This window comes from Zonotrichia albicollis, chromosome 12, assembly GCF_047830755.1.
Source record: "Zonotrichia albicollis isolate bZonAlb1 chromosome 12, bZonAlb1.hap1, whole genome shotgun sequence".
In the NCBI taxonomy this organism is placed as follows: domain Eukaryota; kingdom Metazoa; phylum Chordata; class Aves; order Passeriformes; family Passerellidae; genus Zonotrichia; species Zonotrichia albicollis.
The window spans coordinates 8,573,934-8,601,918 of NC_133830.1; the positions used below are offsets into that span (position 1 = coordinate 8,573,934).

General features: G+C 50.3%; 1 protein-coding gene across 2 annotated transcripts; it reads left to right on the plus strand.

The window, feature by feature from the left end:
- FAM107A (family with sequence similarity 107 member A) lies at positions 1-27,793 on the plus strand. Of its 2 annotated transcripts, XM_005488377.4 has the most exons (5): positions 1-472; positions 11,490-11,553; positions 20,880-21,054; positions 24,056-24,212; positions 24,588-27,793. In XM_005488377.4, exons 1-5 carry the CDS (start codon positions 449-451, stop codon positions 24,693-24,695), a joined length of 528 nt encoding a protein of 175 aa, XP_005488434.1. In that variant the 5' UTR covers positions 1-448; the 3' UTR covers positions 24,696-27,793. The 2 variants fall into 2 exon arrangements, with proteins under 2 accessions (XP_005488434.1, XP_005488435.1); XM_005488378.4 differs by lacking the exons at positions 1-472; positions 11,490-11,553 and adding an exon at positions 12,352-12,844.
- The last annotated feature ends 192 nt before the right edge of the window (positions 27,794-27,985 follow it).

Below are 27,985 nucleotides of genomic sequence, written 5' to 3' on the forward strand. Positions count from 1 at the left end.
TTTGGGCAGAGCACCACAGGAGTCTCTAGGAAAGATGCCACAGGCAAGGACCTGCGGGTGCCGGGCCGCAGCTGGGCGAATCCGCATCCTGTGACATCTTGCCCTGTCAAGTGCAATTACCGTAATCTTCCACAGCCTCTCAAAATACGGATCCCGGCTTAGAAACCGGGCATCCACAGCATGAAAGCTGCCTTTGTGCCCGGGCAGAGCCTGGGTGCGAGCCAGCCGTTAGGTGCATGAAGAAAATGAGTTCTCCACGTGCTGGAAGAAGGGAGGAAAAGCGAGCTTTCCCAGCCGAGCCCGCCACAGCCGGTCTGGATCTGACGCCGGTGTTCCCGCAGCAGCCGCGGAGGGCCCGGGAGCAGCGGGGCCGCCGGTGTCCCCGGCAGTGACGGGGCCGGGCCCGCGGGGAGCGCCGGAGCCGCGGCCGGGCCGGAGCCATCGCGCCATGGGGGCCTCGCACGGCAAAAAGGTAACAGGGCACCGGGGCGGCTCTGCTCGGGCTGCGGCGCTGGCGTGGGCTGGGATGTGGGGTGGAGAAGGCACCCCCGGCTCACGTGGGGCTCCATTCGCCCCGTGCGTGCCGCTGGCAGCCCGGGATTAAGGGACGGACCCGCTCCCACTCGTCAGGGCCGGATTAAGTAATTCCAGCTAATGGGCTCAGCCCCGGGGCCTGCCGGGGCTTTCGGGACAGCCAGGAGGGGATCAGAGCATTCATTGCAAGCATGGCTTCAGGGCAGACAAAGTTTGTGGTTCTCTGGAGAGAAGTGTCAGATTTGTTCTGAATGCCTGCGGCAGCCTCTGGGATGTCTCCTGAGATGCAGGGCACAGCAAGCCCTGAGTGTTTCTTGGCCTGGGAAGAATTGGTGCCAGCTCCCTCCCAGGACAGGGAGGGGCTGGGCCGGGTCCCACAGCACCAATGTGTATCCCAAATCCCCAGGGGAGAGAGGTCAAACAGCTCCAAACTGAAACAGTTCTATGGAGTCAGAGCCCTGCAGAGTGGCTGGAGATGGTCTTGGTCTCACAGCACCAACCGCGTATCCCTGTACTCCAAATTCCCTGAGGAGAGAGATGAAACAGCTCCAAATGAAAGTAGTTTTATGGAGTCAGAGCCCTGCAGAGTGGCTGGAGACGGTTGTGGTCCCACAGCACCAGCCGTGTATCCCTGTCCTCCAAATCCCCAGGGGAGAGAGGTCAAACAGCTCCAAATGGAAACAGTTTTATGGAGTCAGAGCCCTGCAGAGTGCCTGGAGATGGTTGTGCTGAGGATGTTGCATGTCATTTTGCTTCCATGGCTGGTGACATTAGTCCCTAGAGATGCATCATCCCCGCTCAGTTGCAATGCCCTGTCTGGAAAAAGACTTCCATAGCTCATCTCCCAGCTCTAAGAGAAACATATTTGTGCACCACACTAGGTAATAACTTCACTGGAATGGGGACAGCAGTGACCCTTTGCCCCAGCAGGGACCCTTCATGCTCAGCTGAGCATGACTGTGGCTTTCAGAGGTACAGGCACAAAGTACCTTTCAGAATTTTGCCAACTTGCTGGACTTTCTTCCAAAACCAAAGCTAGGCACCCTTGCAGGGCAAGTATGTGAAAAAGCAGCCCAGTGGCCAGTGAGACCAACACCCAGAAGGAAAATCAGAGCTGAAGTGGGACTGGTAAACATTTATCTGTTTTTCTGGGCTCTGACAAGTGCCAGGTGCAGGAGGTGCTGCTCCCAGCCAGCCCCTGGCTGCTCCAGCTCCCATCCCAGGCACCGAGGCCAGGCTGGCTCTGGCACACACAGGAGCCCTGGCTGTTCCCGTGGCTCAGGACCACCACACACCCAGGAGGAGCCATGCTCTGCCCACAGCTAATCCCCAGCCCCTGCTCACGTGGCCCTGACCTTCAGGCCCCAGCACATTTGCAGAGGCATTACTGGAAGCAGGGAATAAGCTGGTTAGGTCAGGCTTGGCTCAGTGCCACCCAGCTAAGCCCCGCTGCATACAAAGCAGCCCCTGCCTGCCTCCTGACCACCAGACCAGACTGCTTTTGGACAGCTTTCCCCACTGTTCCCTCTCTCTGAAACACCAGGATCCCACCACAGCCCAGCACTGAATGGCCTGGCTTTGAAACGCTGCTGGGAGCTCGGGCTCTGCAGCTTCCTGGCAGCTCCTAAAAGCTGAGGCAGTTTTACTTTCATGGGTACCAAAAGGTCAGAGATGTCTCTCCCATTTCAGCCTCCCAAATGTTGCCTGGCTTGACAAAAGCCTATGCCACTGCCCAGCTGGCACCAAGCAGGGATGTCTGACTGGCAGCTCCTGCTCCTCTACCCTTGGGCTGATGCTGATGGGAGATGAAAACAAGACAACTCTTTCTGCTGCCTTTCCAGGGTGGGTGTGAACAGCAGGATCCAGCTCTCCTGAAGAGCAGCATGAGTCCAAGTGCCAGGAAAGCTCCCCTTCCCCCAGCCCTTGCAGGACCAGGGCTCAGGGACCTGAGGCACAGCTCAGGGCTCAGGGAGCTGCCAGGGCTGAGCCCATCTGTCAGCAGCAGCCCAGAAGGACTCACAAGGAGCACAGAGCAGGGCTCAGCCCCCTGGCCAGCACAGCCTGCATTAGCAGTCTCAGCTGCACCTCTTTCAGGCTTAGTCCAGAGCAGCACTCCAAGGGGATTACAGTAGTGGATTGTGGAGTGCAAGGCAATCCCCAGCTCCACAACAAAGGGACCGGAAAGGCTGCCAGCATGAATCCAGGGACATTTTTCCTTTAAAAGGCTGCATCTAGTCCCAAAAGCCCTTGTTCTCCTATCACCAGTGTTCTGTGGGCCCAAGCCAACAGCAGGGCTCCAGCAAGACACAGATTTTTGCTGGGCTGCCCTTCTCTTGAAGGGAAGGCAAGGACTTTGCCACAGGCTGGTTCGTGCGTGCTGCAGAGCTGGTGCTGATTGTGTCATGAGCTGGTGATGGTTCCCTGCTGATTCCTCTGCTCTGCAGGGCTTCTGCCCCACTGGTGTGGTTGACATCCCTCTAACCTCAGCAAACATCCTTCAAATAATCTGCTAGCACAGCCTCACCAGCAGCAGATCCCCGGGGTGCCAGGGCAGATGCCCCAGACCCTGTGGCAGAGGAGGAGGTTGTTCCCAGGCACCTGCACCTCTCCACTTGTTTTCTCCACGTTTTCTCAAGGCAGAGTTTGCATAGTGGCTGTTTCCCCAGGGAAAGTTCTCTGTCCCCAAATTCCCAAGAGTGTCAGTTTACACTAATGTCAGATGAGCCTGGATTAGCCCTGCTGCTGAGCAGGGAGCTTTGCTCTGTGGCTGGTTTAGAACAACAAGAGGCAGCACGCCAGTGCCAGGGAGAGAGGCTCTGCTTGTTCAGGCAAACCACAGCACCTGGCTGCCCATGCTGAAAACAGGGCTTTGAAAACACTCTTTAAAACTCCTCCATCTGAGCAGGACAGGACAAGCACTTCTGGGAGCTGCTGCTGGGATTTCCCCACAACCACGATTCACCCCACTAGTGAGGGATCCCCACAGTGTGGCCAGAGAAGTGTTTTAGCCTGTGCCACAGAAGGACAAATAGATCTCAAACAGACAGCACCTTGTGACACCCCAAGAAGTCCCATGGTCCAGCAGCCCCTCAGCTGGGAGGAGATATTTCTCCAAGGCAGTGAGCTGGGACACCTGTGCTCCATCACGCTGCACAGAGCAGCAGGCACAGAGGGATTTTCCTGCCTCTCCCTGACAAGTATTTCAGTAAGCTGGTAGCCAGTGTTCCTGCCAGCTCTTTGAAAGCGTCCCTGTGCCTGGGCAGCACAAGATCCCTCTGAGGGACCAACCCTGCCTGCTGTGACACTGCAGCCCTGGCCATCCCCCCTCATCCAGGGCTGTTCCCCATCAGCAAGAGGGGCTGCAGGTGCCAAGGCCCCTGAGCAGAGCAAATCCCACTGACAGCCACAGAATGCCAAAGGCTGTGTGGTGGCACTGGCCCCAGGAGCAACCCAAAAACCAGATGGCAACCAAGAACCACAATGTGTCAGCGTCCTTGAGCATTGTGCTTCCTGGGGAGAAGGGTTTGCATGTGCTGCCTGCAACAAGCCTTGCTTAGGGGGCAGGGATGAGAACCACAGAGGCACAGCAGTGAAGTCCCACAGTGCCTCAGGAGCGGGGACATTAGTGATAAAAAATCCATTTCTGGGCAAAAATAACACACACCCAGAAAATAATGGCTCTGCACCATGAGACAGCAAACATCTCTAAGTCCTCTCATCTGTCTGACACAGCACAGTCCAGAGTGGGAGAGCTGGGCCAGGGCTAGGCCCAAAACCTTCACAGAAGCCACCTAAAGTGACTTTATCCTGCCTCTTGCCTTCACTTTCTTCAACCCTTTAAGGTCCCACAGGTAACACATGGGGACTCTGCTTAGAGACACTGCTCTGGGTTTTTGCACCTTTTAAAGTGAATAACGTAGCATCCCAGCTCTCAAAAGTCAAACTCATTACTCATGCAGTGGGGCTGCTCCAGCTCCTAGAATGAGATCACAGCTTGATTTCTTACTTCTCCATCCCAAGCACGCAGACAGCACCAGCAAACCAGCTCCAACACCTAACATCACCCACTGCCTGCCTCCAAACAGGCTGGCATTCTGGTCCTGAGAAAGCTCAAATGGGCTCAGTGAGACAGGGAGCTCACTTGGACACAGCTAGCCCAGGCTGAAACTCTGCCTTCATGCATGACAAGCTGGACAAGGGTTTGATCCATGGGTGGGGGTGATGGACAGGACACAGAGGAGTGTGCTGCCAGGCCCTCCAGGGCAAGGGCAGAGTTGTCCAGCACTGGGGCTGCAAGGGAGTCATGGAGAGGGCTCAGACTGAAGGGAGGTGCACAATGTGCTCATGGAGAGACCAAGAGCAGCAATGCATGGGAAATGCTGCAGCTGGCTCTGGGATGGCTCAGCAGTCCTCAAATAAAAATGGATTAAAGTAATTAAAGGCTTCACTGGTTCACTCTGCTCCTGGGGGGTTAAGTGGCATCTGCTGCCTCCTCCTGAACCCTGCATTAACAGGGATGCTTCATGTCTTCCTCCTCTGCCTCTTCCATTTGCAGCCCATGGTGGCATTTGCAGCCTGGCAGGTGGCCTCTCATCCCAGACAGCAGCCAAACCTCCTCCCTTTTGGCCCCTTCCCCTGGGCTCTCCTCCACAAGGACCCAGCTGGCACTGCAGGGATCAGACCCCACTCTGCTTTGACCATTTGCTACCAGCACTGCCTGGGGCTGCTGAGGCATTTCTGCCCTTGCTTTTCACAAATTCCACTTTTCCAAGGTAAGGACCAATTGAAGTGACCCTGGGCAGGTGAAGAGCCCAACAAGGGGGTGTCATAAGAGCACAGTTCTGATGGCAGCCCTATCCTTGGCCCCTAACATATGGTCCCTAGTTGAGAAATGGAGCGATGATGCCACTGCAGCCTGGCAGCCCTAGGACAGCATGACACTGTGCCAGAAATAAACACTCTTCCTATTAATCATGTGGCATAAGCCTCACTTTTTGCAAAACAACATTCTTCAAGCATTTTAGAGTGTCTTAATGGTCTCTCTGCAGCATGACAACAATTCACTCCAAAGCTGTTGGAGCCCTTTTGTGCCAGTGACTGATGTTCTTCCTGTGCAATCAGCAGCATCCCCAGAAATAGTGGAGCAGTCCTTCAAATCAGCAGTGATATCACATCTCCAGCACAGGGCAGGAATAAGCTCCTGAGACACATCAAAAATGGTTCATCCATTGCAGCAACAACTTTTAACCACTGCTGACAACACTGAGGTGGGCAATACAGGAATTTCCAGCAGTGAACAGGGCTACAATTTGGCTTTGTCCTGGTATGCAGAGGTGGTGTGTGCTCTGCACTTTGCAAGGGACCAGATTAAAAAGCACTGAACTGAAGATGTCCTTGGGGACCAAGGCAGAACAGCTGGTCGATCGGTGTGTGCTCTGCCCTGCTTTGTGCCAAGAGCCTCTTGGTGCCCTTCTCAGTGGGATGTCAGGCTTCACAGTCAGCTCCAGTGCTGACAAATGAGCCTTGTGCAGGGGCTGCTGTGGGGCTGAGCCCTGCCACTGATTGCTCTCATTAATCTGCAGGAAATTTTCTGCTGAGCTCTGTGTGTCACATTCCACCTCCCCAGCTGTGTGCAGGGAGCAGGGTTAGCTCAGCCATGGTGGGAAGTTCCAGCAGGCTCCCTGCCCCAGGGCTGGCAGCTCCAGCAAGCCTCCCTCCCCATGCTGCTGCCTCCCTGCTTTAGTTGTTTGGGGTTTTTTTTCCTTTTTTTGTTGACAGTCAGTGAGATGGGACTCGATTTGCCAGCTTTCACACCACAGGAGGGCTGTGCTTGCCTTCTGGGGCCACAGGGATTTGGGAGGGGGGAATGACATTGGTGAAAAAGGCAGGCAGGGGTCAGCACAGCACTCATCTGTGTCAAATTGTGTGTTCTTTATGAATAAAATAACACCAAGCACTATCTGAAGCATTTACAATTTTCTACTCCACTGGGCAGCAAAGTGGCCACCTGGCTGCTGCTCCCAGTCACTGGCACAGGAGCTGAGGAGTGTCAGCCTGACCCCACAGGCAGACTAAGAGCCTGATCCCCTTCTGCAAGCCTAAATTTACAAATTCCTGTGGTCAAAATATCCTTGAGGCTGGTGGCTGCTCTCGTGAGAGTGGCCACACGCATCTGCCCTTAGTTCACATCCACCCAAGAAAAGCTGCAGACTTGTAGAGGTCAAAAGACCAGTAATGAAATCTTACACCAATAACTTGATATTTCTTAGAGTCCTTTGCAATATGATAGTGAAATCAGCTATGGTTGTGGCCAGGGACCAGGAGTAACACAAGCCCAGCTTGGTTTGAAAAGCCAGCTCCCTCTGGGCAGGTGTGCATGGAGGGCTGGACACGGGCACAGGACAGGGATGGGGCTGGGCTGAGGCACACACTGGATGCTGTGGTGGCTCCCAGACCCCTTCCATGACAAGGGCAGTGCTGTGGCAGCAGATTTTATAGCTGCTGGCTCAGGAATGCTGGGATGTGCCTGGACACTGACTCCTGGGAGCTGCCCCTCCCAACTGCAGAACCTGCCAAAGCAGCAGTGTCCCACAGTGAGCTGGGAGCACAGGAATGTGCACAGTCAAGCTCCCTGCCAAGGAGGAACCTCCCAAACCCGGCACTGCTCTGCCTCTGCAAGAGACAGGAACCTGCAGTTTCTCACAACAATCCTGAGAGCAGCTTCACCCTGACCACCACCAGCAAGGCACAACCAGTCTGCAAGCTCCAGAGGGAGCAGGGTGTCACACTGCCTTTCCTAGCCCTGCCTTTCCTAGCCCTTGAGAAATTTTGGAAATTCATCCAAACTGCAGCGCTTCCTTTGGCCTTCAGGGAATTAGCAGCAGTGTGAGGCATCGGGTTGTGCTGCTGGTTTTTCTGTGTTTCTCCTTACCAAAAACACAGTGTCATCGCAGCAAACATGAGCCCCAGCTTGCTGAATCAAATCAGCCTCAGCACCTCACATGGCAGGACTCTGCAGCAAAACAATGGAGCTGACAGATTTTTGTGCACTGACATCACAGATGGGAAAAAGTCTTACTAATCCTCCAAAGTTCCTTCCAATGGATGACTTCATTGATGTCTCTGGATCAGTTCCAGCTGCTGCAAATGAGTAGAGATAGACCAAAATTCAGCAATAGCACAGGAGATTTGGGCAGGATCAGCTCAGGTGGCATCTCAGAGTCCAGGGGCATGTACAAGATGTTTTCATACAGAGCATTGAAAACAGCAAAAGGTATTTGGGGCTAATCAAAAGTAATGGTAGAGAACAGTTTAGTTAACCTCTAAGTCACATATTTTGTGGCTTCATCACAAACAGAAATGCTGGTTTCGATCTCCCAGGCATCAATGAACCTTGTTCCAGGTCATGACAACTCCTTTCAAATTCTCTGGCTTCAGCAATAAGACTGTTTTAATCAATGGATGTGGTCATTAATTGCACAGCAATGTCAGGAGCTGTCACAGCACCTTAGGGACAAAGTACCTTTCTCTGAGTCCATCTACTCCTAAACAGCTTGAGCAACATCTAACCCTGTTAATGGTGTCTCTCTCACAAACCAGACCTGTGGGTTGTGACCTGAAGTCACATCAGCCCAAGTGACATTTTGCCCACTTTTATTCCTCTTTATCACCCTGATCAGATTGCAACAATTTCTTACCTAATTCATTAGCTCAGACTTTGGCTACAGTGGAGTACAAATGCTCTGATACTGCCTCTTAATGGCTGCTGTATTGATCTGAGCCTGCCTGAAGCCATTCTCATCACCCTCTCCATGGCTGGCACTCTGACCGTGCTGATGGCTCTTTTCCCTGCTTTGTCAGAGCACAGAGTCCAAAATTACTGTCAGCTCTGCTACAAGTAAACACCACAGCACCCACACGTGGGACAAATAACACTGATTAATGGTTTATTCAAATTGGCTGGCTTTAAGCTCCAGTGGGAGCATTGCAGTCCCCTAGTGGGGAGCCAGGGAGGAGGGCTGGGGTTAGAGCAGGTGGTTCAAAGCAGCCCATGCTTGTGATATTGCCTCCAGAGATTTACAGCTCTGCTGTGCATCCGAGTCAAGGCCAGGAACAGTCCTGCCAGGACACAGAGGTGCCCAGGATGTTTGGGAGTAACACAGAGTAGTGCATATAAAGCACGGAACTACTTGCTATTTATACCTTGTGTTGTTGTTTGTGGGATTTAACCCACTTAATCAGCAGGCTAATTCCAGCTGAAACAGTGGCTGTCCTCACTGACACGGTCAGAGCAGGATGGGGATCCCAGGCAGGAGGAGCTGCCTGCAGGTCCCTTCAGCAAAGTCCCCAGGACTGTCCTGCTCAGCTGCACAGGGGCACAGTGTTACTGTCTGACGCTAGATTTTATTACTGCTTCTCACTCCTGGCAAGATGCAGTCACACTGCACACAGAAGTGGTTTTCACATGGAAATAGAAGGGTTTGGAAATAGCAGGCATTTTCTGCCCATTTACTGCAACACAAACTCCCCATCTGAGCCCTCACTGTGACAAATTAAAGCCTCTGACTGTAACACCTGTCCCTCAGCTGTCTGGGGACTCGGTGCCATACCCTGCTTTGCCCCATAGGGAGCAGGCAAAAGTCTCCATCACCTGGGCAATCATTAACTGCCCTGGAGAGCTGGGGAGGTGCAAGGAGAAGCTGTCCTGCTCTGCAAATACACTAATGGCTCAAGTGGAGATTAGCAGGAGTGTGTTACCAACCAACCTGTGCCAAGAGGTGACAGGGTACCCAGCATGGCCTGACCAGCCTACACATCCCCTGCCTTTGGCTTTGCACCACCAAGGTCACCAGCACAGTGCAACCAGCATGACTTGTGAGGCTGTACTGGGATTGCACAGAGTTTGTGCTGGAAGCTGGTGCCACAGGGTGGGAGGGCAGGCTGGGCTGCACAGCCAGTCCCTAGCACCACCAGCAGCACCTCAGCCCAAATCAAGCATTAACTCAGCAGAGCAAATGTTTAACCAGCCTGCAGGGCCTCCCTGCAGCAGGAGGTGAAACGCTGTCTGCCTCCGAGTCCAGCCTGGGTGACTTGAGCAGAGCAAAGTTTTGTCTGCACACTGGGAGCCTGACCTGGCTGGCAGTGATGCTGCCATCCCAACCCTGCTGAGAGGGCTGAGAGTGGAGATTCAATAAAATCCAGACAGAACTTTTGCTCTCTCACAGCTGCAGCCAGCATCCTCAGCAGGCACACACCGTCACTGTCACTGCACTCCTATCAGTGGGCAGCACTGCACATCCAGGCAGGGCCAGGGTTGCTGTTGGGAACTGGCCTGACACATCTGGGGTTTTTGAATACACAGGAGACATGTCCACACCAGAAATCTCCTGGTGCCACAGGAATTGGTTTAAGAGATGATAGCCAGCAGCCAACATCACTAACACAGTAACTCACCAGCTAAAAGTCCATCTAATGAACAGCCCTGGTAACAAGAACCTGGCTGTGGGCTCTTCCAGAACCATTTTCCTGTTTCCAGTATTTATTAATAACCATACAGCCACCCACCAGTGACACTACAGGTGCAGCATTATTTTCTCTTTACATGCACACTGAATGAGAAAACCATGTTATTCCTCCAGCATCCCAAGTCCATTGGGATGAGCCCTCTGTGCCACACGTGTCAGAGAGTTTTCCAGAGCCATGCCAGAACTGCCTGGTGTGCCAACTGCTGACTCAGGGACACCCTGGGCTCGCTCCTCTGGGGTGATGCTCCCAAAGATCCCCCACAAACCCCTGCAGCATTCCCAGCCACATGGGGCCATCCCATACACAGGAGATGGGTGATGCTGGAATGAGCTCCCCGTGTCACCTTCTCCTAGGACACGGAGCCACTTCCTAAGGTACACAGGAAAGCTGGTGAATGATGCAACTCATTGTCTGCAGAGCCACTCCAGATAAATCTCAGCCAGCAATCAACCACCCCCACAAAGTAACCTTCATGGAGCTACAGGGGCAGCACAAAGGCTTTTTGTTAATCTCAAAGGCACAGGAGCACAGGGGGAGTTCTAACTAATTTAGATAGCAAAGAGAACTGTTCTGCAGGGAGCTCCCAGGAAAAGAGCTCTGCCTTGAAAAGTCCCTTGGCTCAGGAGAGGAGCCCAGATGTGCAAGCTGGTCAGGCACCAGGGTGCATCAGAAATATATCCAGAAAATTTAGCTGGCCTTTTTCTGATTTTACTCAGTTAAAAGCAGATGTTGATGGATCACAGCCCTTTTCCACTCCCACATCCACCAACCATAATCACACTTCCTTGGGAGCTCAAAACAGGCTTAAATCAATGCTCTTTCCCCCCTTTGACATATCTCCAGTGAACTCAAACCTGAAACTTGTTCAAAGGTGACCCAAGGGGAAGAGCACAGATGTGTATCCATTTCCTTTTCCATTCAAATTGAGCCAAATGGTAATTTTGGAGTGTGCAATGAGCAGCCAGGCCATGGGACAATGCATGATGTGAGAGGAGTCATGGGCCATGAAGATCTTGTGGGGGCTCACACGGGCTGTGAGAACACAGCTTGAGCAGAAAAACTGCACAACCTCCCCACTTAAAGGCCTCTCCTTCGCCACAGCCTTGGTTTAGGTGCAAAAGCTGTGTGGGGTCTTTCAAACTCTGCCTGTGAGCAATCCACAGCTGGACTGGTCAGACTGACAGCACTCACAAGCACACAGGCACACCACACACACTGCAGTAAGGACCAGCCTGCCTCTCCTGTCCTGCATCTGAGGCCCCATGTCAATTAAACTGAGCAGCTCCTGGTCAGGAGGTTAAAAATAATAATGATTTTTTTTTTTAAGTCTCTGGTGGCAAAGGACTGGCAACTTCTCCTATGTTTCATTTCCTGTGATAGAGCAATACCTGTACAGTCTTTTCTCATTTCTCTCTTGTCTTTTCTTCCAGAAAGAATATTCCCTTCAGTCCAAGGGCCCAGGTGGAAGCAAGAAGCCAGGGAGTGGCAGTTCAGGTGAGTGCCAGCAGCCCATGCTGACCCTCAAAGAGCTTTGGAGACAAACTGGGAGGGGCTGGGGCTTCAGCTCACCCCTGGTGCTGCTGAGCCCTTGGCTGGGATGGGGGAAATGCTGGGATTGTGGAGAGGTGCAAACTGTGGAAAGGTGCCAGTGAAGGAGCACCCCGTGTTGGTGAGAACCTGGCTTCTTCACAGGGCCAGGAGTGTCAGGCCAGGACATGGCCGGGACAATGCACCCTCAGGTGCCACAGAGTGTGAAGGTCGCTGGGCACCCCAGTGGTGCCCCCCAGCCTTCCCTATCCCCTTCCTCTGTGTGAAAATGGTTTTGCTTCATCCCTGACCCTCCTGGGCCTGGGACACTAAAACCTACTGAAGAGCCAAAAGGAGTTGCTGGAGTGGTTTAACCCTTTCTTCTCCCCCACCTTGGCAGCCTTTGGTTTCCCAAGCTGTGTCAGTTCAGGGACAGCCACCGTGGCACCTTCCAGCCATGGTAATGATGGAGACAAGAAGCCCAGCTCAGGCAGGGGCTGCCTCTAACAGCGTCAGACCTGGGGCAGCTGCTGTGGCATCACAGGAACTCTGATGCCACCAGGACCCCGTGGCCCCGTCTAGGGGCTGCTTGTCCCTGTCTCAGCCCTTTCCCCCGGGCCGTGCAGCGCTTGGTGGATGGCAGGGTGTTGCAACATGCCAGGGAATAATCACGATAGCTGGAGCGGTTGCCCTGGTGCCGGCTTGGCTGTTGCAGTGGTTGCTAAAGAGAGTGGGCGTGCGGCTTCCTCTGGGGCGATCTGATTTCTCCAGGAGTGGTTAAGGCACGCTGAGGAGAAGCCGTCCTCGGTGGAGCAGGGACACGGGCAGGGACACGACCTCTCCTCCAGCAGCAGAGGCAGCGGCTGTGCCGAGCGGCAGCTCGGTGCCCGGGCACGCACAGAGCTCTTTGCTCTGGGGAGAGAAAGGATCAGCGCCTCCACCTGCGCTGGCAAAGCACCTTCGGACAGCGAGGAGCCGAGGGGAGAAGTTCTCAGGGCGGCACCGAGGAGCGAGCAAGGCCGGCGGCTGCTGCCAGCCGAGCTCGGGAGGTCCCGGAGGGTGGCAGGAGCAGCAGGGAGGGACCAGCTGCCACCTCCGCGTCACCTCGTGTCCCTGCTGCCAGCGCACGGGCCCGGCAGGAGCGGCCAAAGGCACACGGGTGACTGCCGGGGCAGCAGCAGCAGCAGCAGCTCCATGTCGTGGGGCACAGGGCAGCACCTGCCCCCCGGGCTGCCCCGGGCCTCGCTGCGCAAATCAGGTAAGGGCCGGGCCCCGGGGATCCCCGCTTCTCCTGCACTCCCTCCTGTGGGGACGGGCTGCTTCACCCCCTGGGATTGCGCTGCACTGCGTACACAGCTGACTTGGGACCCGGCTTTAATTTTATTGGCGATATCATGCTACTTTAACACTTCTGTAGCTGTTTGAGAAGCTGCCCTTCTGTTTCTGCCTTTCCATATCTCACAAGTTCTCTTAGAATACCCATCCTGCAATTCAGACCTTTCTGGAGAGGCACTGGGCTGGAGAGGGAACTAATGCAATCCCTACAAATCAACATGGGAGGATATTTTCTCTATTTAACAAAATACCTTTGAACTAACTTGAAGCATTCATTACTGATTGATGTGCATCTCTGTCATTGGCAGGCAAATGTGCAGAGCAAATATTTGGTGAGATATTAAAACTAAGTTTATCATTGTCAAGGGGGACTGCTAAGCATCTGCCACTGTCAAACAAAACTAAACCAGTGCTCCACACGCTGCTTGTAAAAGGCATGGGATGTCTTGGTGATTGCTAACAGAGTAGGATCCCAGCCTTGCTATCTTTGCTTATCACAGTCCAAGGTAATTAAAGGAAATAATTAACCAGCACACCCAGTCCTGCCTGCCAGCAGAGAGGCACTTGCGGCTGCCTGACAATAACAAGCATTTCCAACTAGTAACTTCTACATGCCAGAATGCTGGGCAAGCCTCAGACCTGGTGGGATTTCTCTCTTCTAAACCCATGTGCATGAATGCAAAGTTCAGCAGATGCTGATGGTGACATTCAGAGTCCTTTACCTTTGTGATGGACGGTGACAATGTGTGAGCAATCTGTGCTCCCTTAGGCAAGCGCAGAGCTGGTGCAAATGGGGACCCAGCCCTGGGGGCTGCGGTGCTGGCAGGGACTCAGCAAGGGCAAGCAGGACTGGGGAAAAACTGGGGAGATGGGGATAAACTGTGGAGCCTGGCTACACCAGTGAGAGAACACTGGCTGTACTGGAGGGGAGCACTGGCTGTACAGGTGAGCAGCCCCCATCCCCAGCATGTGCTCAGCAGAGACACACAGGTAGGAGCAGTGGTGACATGTGGCAGCAGGGCTGGGAGCTGCAGGGATGTGTCCCCCAGCCCTGTTCTACATTTCCATCAGGGTTTTCTCTGCTTTTCTGACCTTGTGACCCCGTGGGGTTTATTTCTGACCGTCAAGGCTGAGTGGAGACAAGGGGACCTGGGGTGTGAGTGCCTGCTGCCCCGAGGCAGCCACTTGATAGCTGGGAACTGCTTCCCACAGCAGCCACATCGAGTTACACTCACCCTATTGCATTATAAATACCAGAATTAGCCTTGCTTAATTATTTAAAACTATAGATTAAAAGCAGACAAAGGCTCTTTGACTCCTTCCCAGAGCACACCTATCATTTATCAGAGGCACGGTCGCCTGGTGACAAGCTCAGGGGAGCGTGCCAGCTCCATTGGTATGAGGAGCTCTGGCACAGCTGGAGCCAGAGGAGAGGAAAATCACAGTGAGGGTGGGAGCTGCTGCCATCACACCCAGGGAGGGTAATGTTTAACATCTGCCAATCTTTGGGCTCACATTATTACTATTATTATCATTATTATTATTATCATTATTAATATCACCATCCTCCATCTCCAGGGCAGTAAGCCACAGCAGTCATTAGGCTGCTGTGAATTACAGGTATTTTGTTCCAGGTTGTTGTAACAGCAGCACACGGATTACTGGGGTGATAAAGGCACATTTTGTGGGTGTCCAAGCACTGTGAGCCTACCCATCAAGCTGCCCCCACATCCAGGTACCTCCCTCTGCCCTGAAGCCACCAACCATACAAAAAGGGCTTCTTAAACAAGTGCCCAACTTTGAGGCCAAACCTCCTGTCCCCCTGGCAAATGATCCTCTGCAATGCAGGTGCACATTGATCATCAGACAAAGCTTTGGGGCTTTCAGGGACTGACATGAAATTCTTTCCCATTTTGCTAACCCTAGCTGTTCTGTATTTCTAAAATACAGTTAATTAACACCAGAAAAATCATGCACATAGCAAGTGCCGTCAATTGAAGAATCCAAAACCAACGACAAACTTTCAGCTTCATTCTTTGTAGGACTTAACATATAGCATGACCTTTTCTGCCATTACTTTCTCACAAGAAAGCTGTAGAGCCAAACTCCAGCTGCACATCAGACACTGGAAATGCATTGACAGAATGTTCATACTCTAAAATGAAAAAAAAAGTTAACAGAGAAGCATGCAAGAGTTTAAAGTAACAGAAGCTGGTTTAAAGATCCCACACACCTCCACCTGCACATGCAAACTCTTGTGGGGAGTGAGGGCAAGCCCTGCTCCTCTCAGCCTTCCCAAGAGGGGTGAGGGACAGTACTCTCGCCCTGAGGAAAGGAGGGTTCCCAGGAACTGGATGCTGTTGGGATCTGCGGCCCAGAAAAGTGATGGTTTCCCCCCGTAATTGCAGTTAAAAGTGTCAGAAACCTGCATTAGCCCCCAGGCTCAGGCTACTTGTGTAAATAGCTTTAAACTCGCTCTGCTGGCCCACACTGCTGTGTTGGTTTTGCAGCTGCCTGGCTTGCAGGACGTGTATGACCAGCTGCTGTCAGCAGCCCTTCATTAATCTCTTGGTTCTTTAAAAAAGACTCATCCATAAATAAATCCTGGGCATCGAGAAAACCAGAGGTTTTTCCCTGTAACCACAGTTGTAAGTGATAATTTCTGCTCAGGAAGAGGTCTCCTGGATCAGTGGTTTTACAAACCCAAATCCAGGGCTCTAACCCTGGACATCCTGAGGTTTTAGCCCAGTGTTGTCCCTTCTACCAAGTGACAGGGTCTCACAAGGTTACAGCAGCAATGTCCCTGAGAACAGATCCCATTCCCAGAATAATGCTTTCTCACTGTTTTTACATGGGTGGCATTACACAAAGGCCCATTATCTGCCCAGAAATGGATGCCAATCCAATATTTTTAACAAAAGCAGTTTGGTCATCATCTGGCCCTATTGAGAAAACTCTTCTGAGATGCTCTAGTTCAGTTCTCAAATGACACAGACAGCAGAAATAAAACACTGTGAACCACATTTGCTTTCTAGATTTCAGCTAAAGTTGAACACTGACCTGTGCTGCAGAAAGCAGCACTGACAGCTTTGCAATCTTTAAGGATGCAGGTGGCATGGAAAGGGCTGAGGGATGGGCAGGGAAAAACGAGATGTCACAGGGGGCAGGATGTCAGGAGACCTTGGCAAAACACAAGTCAGGCGTTTCACATAGAAACCTGCAAAAAGCAGCTGCTGTCCTGTACAGGTGCAAGTTGACAGGTGCTGGGCAGGACCCCAGATCTCCACTCTGCAGCTTCCTAAATCCAACAGCTATGGATTAACTCCATTTCCAACCTGTTTCATTTTTCCCTTGTAAAGAACAGCTGTAGCCATGCAGGCAGCCTAAGCAGAGCTGCATCCCTCAGGTTACCTGCCCTTTCCAGGACTGTTAATCCCTTTAACATTCCTGGGGATTACTTCCATCCCACAGGAAGGTGGCACAGGCTGCCAGCAGCAGTGCACAGCCCTGACACAGAGAGGCTCACACAGCAGTCCACCACCAGGAGACAAATTGCTTAATCCTAAATAAATGCTCTGTGAAGGGCATCTCCTCCTTGTGAGGGAATACCAAAAAGCAGCAGCAGCCAAAGGAAGCATAGCCCAGCTCCAGCTGTGGCCAAACCATCATGTCCAATGCCTGTCCTTGGGCATGAGCCAGTCCTCTCCCTCCTCCTCTTCATCCTCTTCTCCAGGAGCAGGCTAAAACCTTGCTCCTTGTTCTAGGGGGCTGCACTAAAACCACTCAGCACCTCAAGCCACACACCCTGTTTTACACTCCTAGTAGAGCATATTTAATATAAATTTGCAGCATTCATGCTTTCAAAAGTATTTACTGCTGCACCAAAGCTGCCTGATATCCTGTTTCCCAGAAAGATTCTGGCTGAGCATAGTCAGAAGTGGAAAAAATTTGTCCCAGGATTGCAGAGTGATGATTTTATTGCACCTCTCCCAGGAACTGGGGGATTTATAAGTGCTTCCAGGTGGTCTGAGCAGGAATTTGGGCTTTGCTTTAGGTCAGAACAGAACAAGATATTAAAATGTCACTTTTCTCCTCCAGTCAGTCCCACACCCTGGGGCAGGAGGATATCTGCTCTCTGGGGCACCTCAAAGATGCTGAAAATTCCCTGTGTGGTCCCCTGAAAAACTAATGGAGACTGGAGGCTCATTTCACACTATGGTTGAGAGAGGAGATAATTCCATGTGTGATGGCCAAGTACCTGCCAGGGGCCCTGGCATCCTCATCCTGGCAGTCTTGCTTTTTTCTAAAGAAAAGCAGTGGAAACACACATTCCCTAGAAAGCCTCGAGCTTCTAGAAATGAGGAAAGGGAAAATACCTAAAAGTAAGCAAAAGCCTGAGTTGTTGCAAACAGAGTTACTTTTTATAAGCAACACTCCAAAGCAGACCCATTTAAAAGGTCACATTGTCTTTCTCAGGCAGCAGGGGGTATTAACATCCTCGTGTGGTTTTTTGTTTGTATCTCGCAAAGAACAAAATAAAAATGTCCAACACTTTTTGCTGATTTATGATGCTGGCCAGGAGGTGCCAGGGCAGAGCCTTGTTCATTGATCTGCAGCTGAATCATGCAAAAACAGACATCCTGCTGTAAATCCACTGCAGAGACCTGGCTTGATTTACACCTCCAGCACCATAAATAATGACAAAAAGCAGCCTGATAGCACTCTGTCTGTGTTACATGGACATGCATTACCTCAGGTCTCAGAGATGATAGATCTACTCCCTGACAAACATTTTGCACTGGCTCCTATTTGCCGACCTGCAGGAGAAAGGATGCCCCATCCTTACCCTCAGCATGGCCCCAAGCTGTGCTCCAGACATGCCAGTATTTTTATATTCTCATTTTTCTTTTTCTGCTCAGTGTAAATGAAGACATTTCTTGAATTGTTCAGGCTGAGGTCTTCTGAAGGTTTAAATTCTTGTAGAGAGGTTCAAGGCTCCTTCCAGTCCCAGTCAGGGCTTTGACTTTGTCCCCAGGGCAGCAGTACAGACACCCACGGGAAGCCAAACCCTCGAGGTGGGTTTCTGCACACTCCTAGGTACATTTAGTGCCATGAAAACCAAGCACAGAGGTACCTGCTGTGTCCTGGCCCCCACAGTTTATTGAGGCAAACTGCACTCCTCGTGAGGACTTTCACATGCTGATTCAACAGAACCAGCCCAGAAAAAGCTTCCAGTCCATTTCAGTTCCTCCCACTCCTTCCTTCCCAGTTTTCCTCTTAATTTGTACTAGTTTAAGGGAAAAGTTTCCTATCTGCCTTCAGGAAATAGGTTGATAAATTGCTCTTTCAGTCATGCAGTGTTAGATTACTGCAATCTGGAAATAACCACATTAGCCCATCCGAAACCTCCAGGCTCACCACAGTGCTCCCTCAAAATGCTGCATAAGACAGAAGGGGGGCCCTTCCCTGATGATCCTGGGTGTCTGGGGAAACACCACAAGCCCAGACTGAAGGACTGGATGACACCGTTCCGTATGTATGCATTGCTGGGTGCTGGACCTGTGTGGATGTGGGGAAAAAAATCTGCTCAAGCAAATCTCCAAGGATCTGGGTCTGGGGGTAGGGAAGAAGGGACTCCTAGTCCTGAGTGGCAAAAGGAAAACCATCCATCATGGAGGCAGGGGAAAACAGTATTTAATAAATAGCAGTGCTGTACCAGTGCCCCAAGAGCTAGCACAGCTTAGCAACAGGACCCAAGAGCTAATTGGTCCAGAGGAAAATACCAAAGTCACTTGAGTTTCAGCCATTTACACACTCAGGTGGGTCCTTCAGGCTTGGTTGGCTGCATAATCCTTCCATGCTGGCTACTCACGGCATTGTCCCGTAGCAGAGCACATCAAGTGGATTTGAGATGGACAAATCCAGGAGGGACATGTCCCAGCCCTTCTCCTGACAGGCATCAGGACTTGGTACCAACACACAAGCAACTGTGGGCATCTGTGTCACTGGAGGCAGCTCTGGACTACACAGCAACAGCAGGAAAGGGCAGTGGAATGACAAGGTGACATTGAGCCCAGTCTATTAGCGCAGCTTCCAAAACCTGTGTTTCCATTAGAAACACCTGGCATTTTATTGAAGTTACTCCATGGAGACACCTTTTTGTTTGAAAAATGAAGACATAGCTTTGCCATTTGAAATAGGAGGTTAACCACTTCATTCATGCCACAACAAACCTTTGTTTTTGTACGTTCTTTCCTTCCTTGTCTTTTCTCTGCCTCTTCTGTGGAGAAAGGAAAAAAAAAAAAGAGAGAGAGAGAAATACAAGAAAAAAATGAAGCCATTTTACCCCAGTGAAAATCTGATATGTTTTCTCATTGTTCCAAACCTGGCTTTCATCTAACAAAAATTAGCCATGAAATTGCACTGCCTTAACCCTTCTTCAGGCCCTGCATCTCTCTGGAAGGCAAAGCTGAGCTCCCAGTTTCAGCCTGGGGAGTCCAGCCCTGCAAGGGTTTGAGTCAGCCTGGCACTTGCCACCAAACATCAAAGCACACCACCTTCCCTTCTGCCAGCAGTGATGTGTGATCCTAGAGAAAATAATGTGATACAAAAAAATCACTGGTTGCAGCTTCCAAGCACCCTCTAAATATTCACCGAACTATTCACCCCAATTACACTTCTGTAATGGGCTCTGATTTGTTTGCCTTTGTTCCCAAAGCGGTAGGGCACTGGCCACATTAACATTCAATGAGAAGTTGTTTGATATTGAATCTTTTCTTCAGCAGTATTATTCCTTACACAATTTTGTTTGATTGCAATCCACTTCACATTTTTAAGTGCTTACTGACTGTGAAAGAATGACCTAGCCTGCTTTCTCTTGGCTTTTTTTATTGATTTCTCTTTTAAAAAGGTTTTGTTCCTTTTATACATGAGATTGAAATACAAGAAAGAGGCAACATTACTGAACAACTGTTTTTCTTCCAGCTCCATCAACCCATATAACTTCACAGTAGGCCTCAAAAAATGCTGTAATAATGAGACACTTAAATACATGAAGCTGCCTACACCCTTTTCCTGGGACTTTTTTGGGTTTTGCTGGTAAACTTCCAAATTGTTCAAATGAATAGTCAGGAATAAATTGCTCTTTCTGAGCACCTGATTAGACCATACACTGAGTAATTGGAGGCAGACCTACTGTGCTCCTCATTTAAAGACACAGCCCACCACATGCAGTTTGACTTATAACTTGTGCTTTGCACTCACTCTGTATAGGAGTTTTTTGTAAAGAGAAAATGTAAAGGAATTGGAAAACACTAGCAATGAGCATGCCCTGTGATTTGCCTGAAATCCAAGCTGCCATTCCTTCCAAAACAGTGGGCTCTTGTTCTTACATCCAGAACATACAAATTATTGCAGCATGATCACAGGCTGCATGGGCGAAGGATGCTTTTCTTGGCACTGGACTCAATCCTGATTAATAGGTCAGCAGGATATCAGTAAAATCTTTCCTTGACAAGAGGTTTCAGATACAGCAGGACTTCCTCATGCCAGTGTTTCAGAAACCCCTTAAATCCCACAGCATCCCCTTGTGCTATGGGACCAACAGCCCCATCCAGAACACCCAAAGCAGCAGTCTACACCCATGGCTGCTTCCAGTTTTACTTAGATCTATCTTGCATTAATTAATCCTTGGCACTAAATTCTTGCAGCCACTGAAGTGAGTGGCTGACAAGTAATTTAAGTGATCTAATTAATTTGAGTCTCATCAACAACACGAAGGGAGTATTTTTTAAAACCTTTAAAAATCCCACGCCAGCAGATGAAGGCACGTGCACTGTGACACTGACGTGGTGTCAAGCAGCCAGGACAAACAGCAGCTCCTCTCCTCTGTCTGTCCTGGGGTTCTCACACCAAGCAGGGTGAGACTTCTCATGCAAACACTTCATTTTTTCTTCCAGCATCGATGTACACGGAAATACAGCGGGAGCGACCAGATGGTGGGAATATCCTGACTCACCCAGACTACATAGATGGAAACCCAGACCTCATCAAACCTAAAAAGCTCCTAAATCCTGTAAAAGCCTCGAAAAGCCATCAAGAGCTGCACAGGGAGCTGCTGATGAACCACAAAAGGTAAGGGGAGGTTGCAGCCTGCCACTGGAGCAGCCCAAGAGGTGCTGTGCTGTCAGAGGAGCTGAGGCTCAGGAGCCAGTGACAGAGTGCAAGCTGGAACAGAGGATAAATCCCTTCACTTGCAAACACAGTGTCCTCTCCTCTTTGGCTGCATCCTTTCCTCTTTTCTCTGATGTGACCATTTCTTTTACAAAAATAGAACAAAAAGCCGCCACTCTGCCATCGTGAAGCGTTGGCTGGCACCTTTTAGAGTCACAAGCACTGGAAGATGCAGGGCACCCCTTTTTGGTGTCCCTTGGAGGTTTTCTGGTTTTTCTATCTCCGTCACTGATCTGCCAAGTCCCCAGCAGTGCACAGCATTCCTGTGCACTTGAAGGTCAATCCAAAGGCAGGAAGAGGTGCAGGCTGGATGCAGCCACTGAAAGCTGAGGTAGCAGCATGGTGAGATCATCTGCACAAGGCTACTCAGCAACTCCCTAAATATCAAATGGGGAAAGACAGGCTAGAATTCATATTCCTGACTTCCTACCCCATCACCCCAATTTTACTCTTTGGGGGTACAGATAAAACATCAGGAAAAGCATACCAATGATCAAGAGCCTACAACTACATCATTCCATTGTGGCAACCGTCTGAACATCAGTGCAATAAAATCATATTTGGCTCAGAGGCTTTTAAGCACAACAAAAAATCTGCTGGCTTTTTATTGACGTTTTCTGAACACCCTGAAATACCTTGACACAATAGCTCTTTGGCTGCCTAATTAAAAGGAGCACAGCCTCTGTTCTAAAGGACTGCAGCCATCACAAGAAGCAGACACGGATATTAATTCAGTGAACAATCAAGCCTGCCAGCAGGGTGCATTAATCAATACTGGCACTGGCTGGGCTTGGGTTTGATTTGATTTTCCCAGAATCGGAAGAATTACAGGGACCTTTCTCAGATGTCACTATACCAGCCAGATATTTTTAAAAGCCTCTGGCGTAAGAGTGACCGTCTCCTCCCTAGTGATACTGCCCAGTTTAAAGAGTCACCTACCAGCACTGTCTGACCTCACAGAGCATTGTTCCAGTCTAACCATGATGGAACAAAGGAACAAGGAACCCCTGCAATGGAAGCAGCAGAGAGGAATGGCAGTGAGGGAGGTGCAGACCCTGCAGCACCAGATCACAGTGGCAAACACAAAGTACATCATCTCTTTGTGTTCCAGCTCTGTGCCTGCCACGGTGTCACAGCCATGTGGCACCTGTACTGGCAGGAGGCAGCTCCAGCACAGGCATCCTGCACCACCTACTCATGTGGCCCCTTCAAGCATCAGTTTAAACCTGTTTTGGCTCTGACCTCCCATGTATTTTTCAGCAAATATGTGAAACAAACCCTACTAAAGAAAGTAATCCATTGTTGCTGGTTTCTTGTCACTCTCAAATCTACCAGTTTTGCTTCCTGCTAAATATTACCATTGAGGGAGAGAGAAGGAATTATGGCCTGCTCCTGTTTCTGCTTTGGTTGGTTTTTCCCCCTCAAGCAGCAGGGAGAAGCAACTGAAATCAGCAGCTTGTGTAACAAAATCCTTATCTTACTCAACACCTCTGGGCACTAACACAGGCTGATTAAATCAAATAGTAACAAATCTACAGGCAACATTACAAGCTGTGTCTCCAGCAAGCCAAAGCAGGTTTTCCTTCTCTCAAGCCTTGGGAAAAGCAATTTTGCTGCATCCAAATTGTTCCTGCTTCAAAAAGCATGATGAAAGCTCCGGGGCCAAGGCTATGGCTGCCTTCATTGATGTTGCTGTGAACTTTGTCATTAAGCAAAAAAAAGGAAATTACAATGGGAAGTATCATCAAAAGTGGTACTGGAAGGATGCAAACACTGGGTCCAGCCATGCTGCACCTGGAGAGGGTGGTTTCTCTCTCCTGCCTGCCAGTTCAGCTTCTCACGATGTGAGGTGCCACCTCAGCACCTGCTATCCTGCCAAGAAATCCACAGCCCACAGGGTTTGATGCCTCTACTTTCCAACAGCCTTGGCCAAAACCAGCCAGCCTTCTGGTGCTGAGGAGGAGCTTTACATGAACAGCACTCCCAGCCCAGGGCATCCTGGGCAAGCCCTTAGCACAGGCATGGGGAGGTGCCCTTCTCTCTCAACACAGACCTGCGCCCACAGGAACACCAAACATCCCATAACTACTTCAGGTATGGCAATATCCAAAGTGTGAGGTTTCTGAAATTTGTTCAGGCAACACCTTCCATCTCTTTGCCACACATTTATGCCCTGCCTGCATGGCCCTGCTGTGTTTCATTTGCTGTGATCCCACCCCTCACAGAACAGGGGCTCACCTGAGATGCATCAGGTGGCCAAAGGAAAGTCAGGCACTGTGCCATCAGCAAATCCTCCGGCTCCCAGAAGGAAAGGACACTTCATTTTGGCCTCTTGATCCACAACTATCCATGTCAGCAGGGGGATCGCCGGCCCTCAGCTCCGAAGCAAAGCTTCAGATGAAGCAAAGCTTCAGAGCTTCAGATGGGAAGCGCGGGGAGGAAGGAGCCGCCAGGACAATTACTGCAGCCCAATGACTACCCCTGCTGGTGGGAAAAGAATCGTCATTATTGCACGTTCTCAGCGCCGCTGAATCTACACCTGGCACGCTAAAACCAGTAACAGCAGGAGCCTATGGAAGGTCCCTTTTCCACACCCGACACAGAAAGCTGTGGTACCCCGTGCAATGGGAGCAGCTGAACTTCCAGCACCAAACGGGCCATACACGAACAGCAACATGTGCCCACCCCAAACAGGCAGCCCAAGGAACCATCAAACACCCACAAAACTTATGGATGGATTTGTGGGTCAGGGCTGGGTCATAGATCTCCCATGGATCTCATGGAACACAGGTCTCCTGTGTTTCCACTTAGGACCAATACAAGTTTTGGGGTGCCAGGCTGGCAGTGGTTACACCCCAGGGGTAGATGCTCTGGCTCTCATTTATCTGCTTTTTATCTGCAGAGGTTTGGGTGTGGACAGCAAGCCAGAGCTGCAGCGAGTGCTCGAGCACCGCCGGCGAGACCTGCTCATCAAACAGAAGAAGGAAGAGGAAGAGGCAAAGAAATTGCAATCTCCTTTTGAAAAAGAGCTATTAAAGAGGCACCAGAGGCTGGATCAGGTAGAACTGAGCTCTCAGCCATCCTTGGCTTAACCCAACCACCTGACACAAGGCACAGGGCAGATGGGTGGGCTACCCCTCCATACAATGTACATCTTCCTCTGCTGCCCCACGCAGCTGCAGCACTCCCATCCCCACAGTGGGATTTACCACTTCACCCAGGACCCCATTGCACACCACTCACCCTGGGTCTCCTCTGGGTCCCACACAGTGTCCATGGGGTTTTTTCCCAGTTCAAAGCATCCTAAACTGCATGGGGCAATAATAAACTGCTTTGGGCAATAATAACTGGACCCAGCAGTAATGAAACCTTGTGTTTTAATGTAGCTGATGCCCTTTTGTCCTTTCATGTGCACAAAGAATTCTTTCTTACAGCTGGAGAAGGAGCAGGAGAAGCAGGAAGACCATGCACCAGAATTCATTAAAGTCAAGGAAAACCTGAGAAGAACATCAACGGTGACAGGGGATGAGAAAGCAGCATAGCTTCTGCCAAAACCCAACAGGATCCTGCCAAGGCCAATACCCCCACTGAAATCTCTGTACATGGTGGACATTCCCAGCCACAACATTGGGGCTTCTTGCAGTTATTAACACTTGCTCCAGTAGAAGGCACAGAAAAGGTTTTCCCAGACCAGAGGGAATCACTGTGGGAAAAGTGCAGTATTTACCAAAGTACTCACACAAGTGGATGCAGAGAGAATGGTGTTATTTCCCCCCCAGACTGTGGGTGCACACTAACCACCAGCTAACTCTTGGTTAACTCTAGAGACACAGTGAATATTTCAAACAGGGAAGTCCATGTAGGAACAGCTTGGGGGACTCCTGCTTCTCTGTGGAGGCAGGTTTGCCAGGCACAAGGGGACAAGAGGGCAGCTGCAGCTCTGGAAAGCCTCCTAGAAACCTGGTAACTAAAAGGGACAATCTGTGTATTACTGAGAACAGCCCAAGTGACCGTAGTGGCTTTCCCAAGGGTCACTGGCTTTGCACCAGTGTGCCAGTCAAGCTGTGTGTCTGTACCATCAGAAATACCAACCTCTGTGTGCCCTTACCAGAGCAGCACAGGCAGATGCAGCTGTACTTCACAAGCACCTTTAGACACCATTTCAGCCATTTCAAAGTGGCTTTTTAGGCAGTTCCATGATCAGGCAGAAAATAAATTGGGCTGTTCCATCAACTCCCCAGGTGGAAGGCAAATTCTCTGTGCAGAAAGCAAAGGCTGAGTGTTCCCAGCACAGGTGTCCATGGAACTGTGCAGTGACCAGGCAGCATATCCCTGTGGATGCAGACAGACAGACAGACAGACAGACAGACAGAAACAGCTTCTTGCCCCTGCACTTCTGAGCTTCATCCTCCCTCCCAGCAGCTGGGCATGTGCTACCATAGGGACCTACCAGAAATGCCCTGTGATGGAGAGGGAGTGATGTGGTCATGTCCCACAGTGCCAGGCTGTCCTGTTAACCACCCCACATGCAGCTGGTACCTGTGGGCACCAGGGAGTACAGGGCATGTAGGTCCTGATGCAAAACCACTTGTCAGTGCTTCTCATCCCCTTTTCCAGAGGTCAGAGCTGCCTCATTGCAGTTGCCACTTTACAAAGCTTCTTCTTGCTGCTGGTATAGGCAGGCTGAGGTGGATGGTGCATCTGCACCAGGTTTGGACAGAGCCTGTCACACTTACAGAGCACCTGTGTCCTGGGATATCCACACCTAGAGCTAGAAGTGTGCTTTCAGAAATATCTCAGCTTCTTGCTTCTCACACCCCTGATACAAAGCCTGAACAGCAAAACTCACTGACTGCCTTTGGACACTGGCTCCTGAACAGCCTCAGCAGAACTCGTTAGCTGGGCAGGTAATACCTGGGTAATCAACATTTATTATCCACATCTTCAGTGGATCTCTATGTAACTTAAGGGAAACTGGGCATTTATACATATTTATAAAAAGTTACTAACCCATTCTCTAGTCTCCTGGTGCAGTGGGATGTTTCATTTCAGAGGGCTGTGCTTAACCTGGCAGCTTGAGTAAAACATCTGAGCCACATCACATGTCAAGAGCAGTAACACAGCTATGGAGCTTCTGTGACAGACTGGCCTGTAAAAGCCCTTAACTCAGCCTCAATCCTTGAGCATCCCATCCCATGGCACTGACTCTGCTGTAGTTTTTAAGGGCCTTGCTCATATGCTTGTTCAAAACATGATTTTATTTCAGAAATCCAGTGCATATTGTTACTATGGGCCAAACAAAATTTGAAAGGATATATTAACAGCCTTTCCAACTGTGAAGCTTTTTATACAGGTTATGATTAAAACCATAAGAAAGAAGCAGCATCCAGTATTTTTTCACAGGGGAAAAAAAAGCCAAATTTCTCCAAGGACAAAAAACTGTTGCTAAGGATGCTTGTATATAGCTGTAAACAGTGCTGCATGATACTCCATAGGTAACATCAGTGTAAGTAATTAGCCAGAATTACTCTTCTGAGGTTTTGTGAGGAGTTATAGCACAGATTAAGTAACCTTGATCAAAGAGCTCCAAAAAATTCAGCAAATTAATTTGTAATTTTGCCACGGATGGAAATGCACTCCAGGAGAGCAATCTGTCACTCCATATGCACCAGTGAAATCCATGGTATCAGCTCACCCTGCCTGGGACAGGGGCATTTATGCAAGTCCTTGGGTGGGAGCCATCCAGTAAGGTCAGCAGTGAAGAGGCAGAAAGGATTTTGCTGCTCTTCTTAAGTATTCAAATATTACCTGGAGGGGGAAAATAAATCAAGGTGTCTCCCTTTGTCCACCAAGCACAGAGAGGGGCTGCACACAACACAGCCATTGTGGCTGGGGGTGTCTGGGTCACTTCCAGCAGATATCCCAAAGGGCGAGGGAGGGCTGGGTCACACTGTCCTAACTCAGGCTGGGCTAGCAGAGTCACAAGAAATCCTCCCAGCAGTGGGGAGACAGCAGAAAGCCCCGACCCAGCTGCCCACCAGGACCCACGGGCTGTGAGCTGGGACACAGCAGGGACAGCCAGCACGGGCAGTGCCCTGGGGCACACAGCAGGGCAGGCAGAGCTTCAGCCCTGACCAGAGCTCCAGGCACATGGGAAATGATCCTTTCCCTGCTGAAGTACTGCCTTAAACATCACAGCATTTTCCAGCACAGCTCTGCTCACGCCTCTGAACTGATAACCCCCAGCTGGGCTCAGACCCAGAGCCTGTACAGCTTTCACCAATGCTCTTGAGCTTCATGGAACAGCAGTGAGGAGACGGCACCCTAAAAAAAATCAGTGTAGGTATCACCAGGAAGATTTTGGGCTATCTTTGTGTCTCTATTTCTTTTGCATTAATTTTGTTCCCTATGCATCTAAAGCACATTCTGAATAAAACTGGTGTATCCAGAAGGTACAGATTATCAGAGTATTGATGGAAGACAGTTTTTTGCACTGTGTATGTTGGTTATGTGGTATATAGTCTGTATTCTGTGTTGGTGTTTATAAATTTATATTAAACTATATGTCATGCACTTCTGCTGAATTAACTCACTGTTTAATGTGGACACTTCTGAAGAAATAAACTAAATTATGATTGTATATTTTGCTCTTTTCCACAAGGAACTGAAAAAGCTCCAAGGATACAAACAGACAACAGCCAAATAAACTAAATGAACATAAAAAACAGTGAAGTCTGACACCAATTCCTTTATTAATGTTGTGTTAACTCACTCATCAATGAGCTCTTTGCATCATCTGCACCCAACACTGCTCATCCCCAGACATCTTCTC

Bases quoted from the DNA above. Each gene is read 5' to 3' on its own strand.
- FAM107A (XM_005488377.4), top strand. From the start codon at position 449: ATGGGGGCCTCGCACGGCAAAAAG. The intron at 11,554-20,879 runs GTGAGTGCCAGC...TTTTTCTTCCAG, and splicing joins GCCAGGGAGTGGCAGTTCAG to CATCGATGTACACGGAAATA. The intron at 21,055-24,055 runs GTAAGGGGAGGT...TTTTATCTGCAG, and splicing joins CTGCTGATGAACCACAAAAG to AGGTTTGGGTGTGGACAGCA.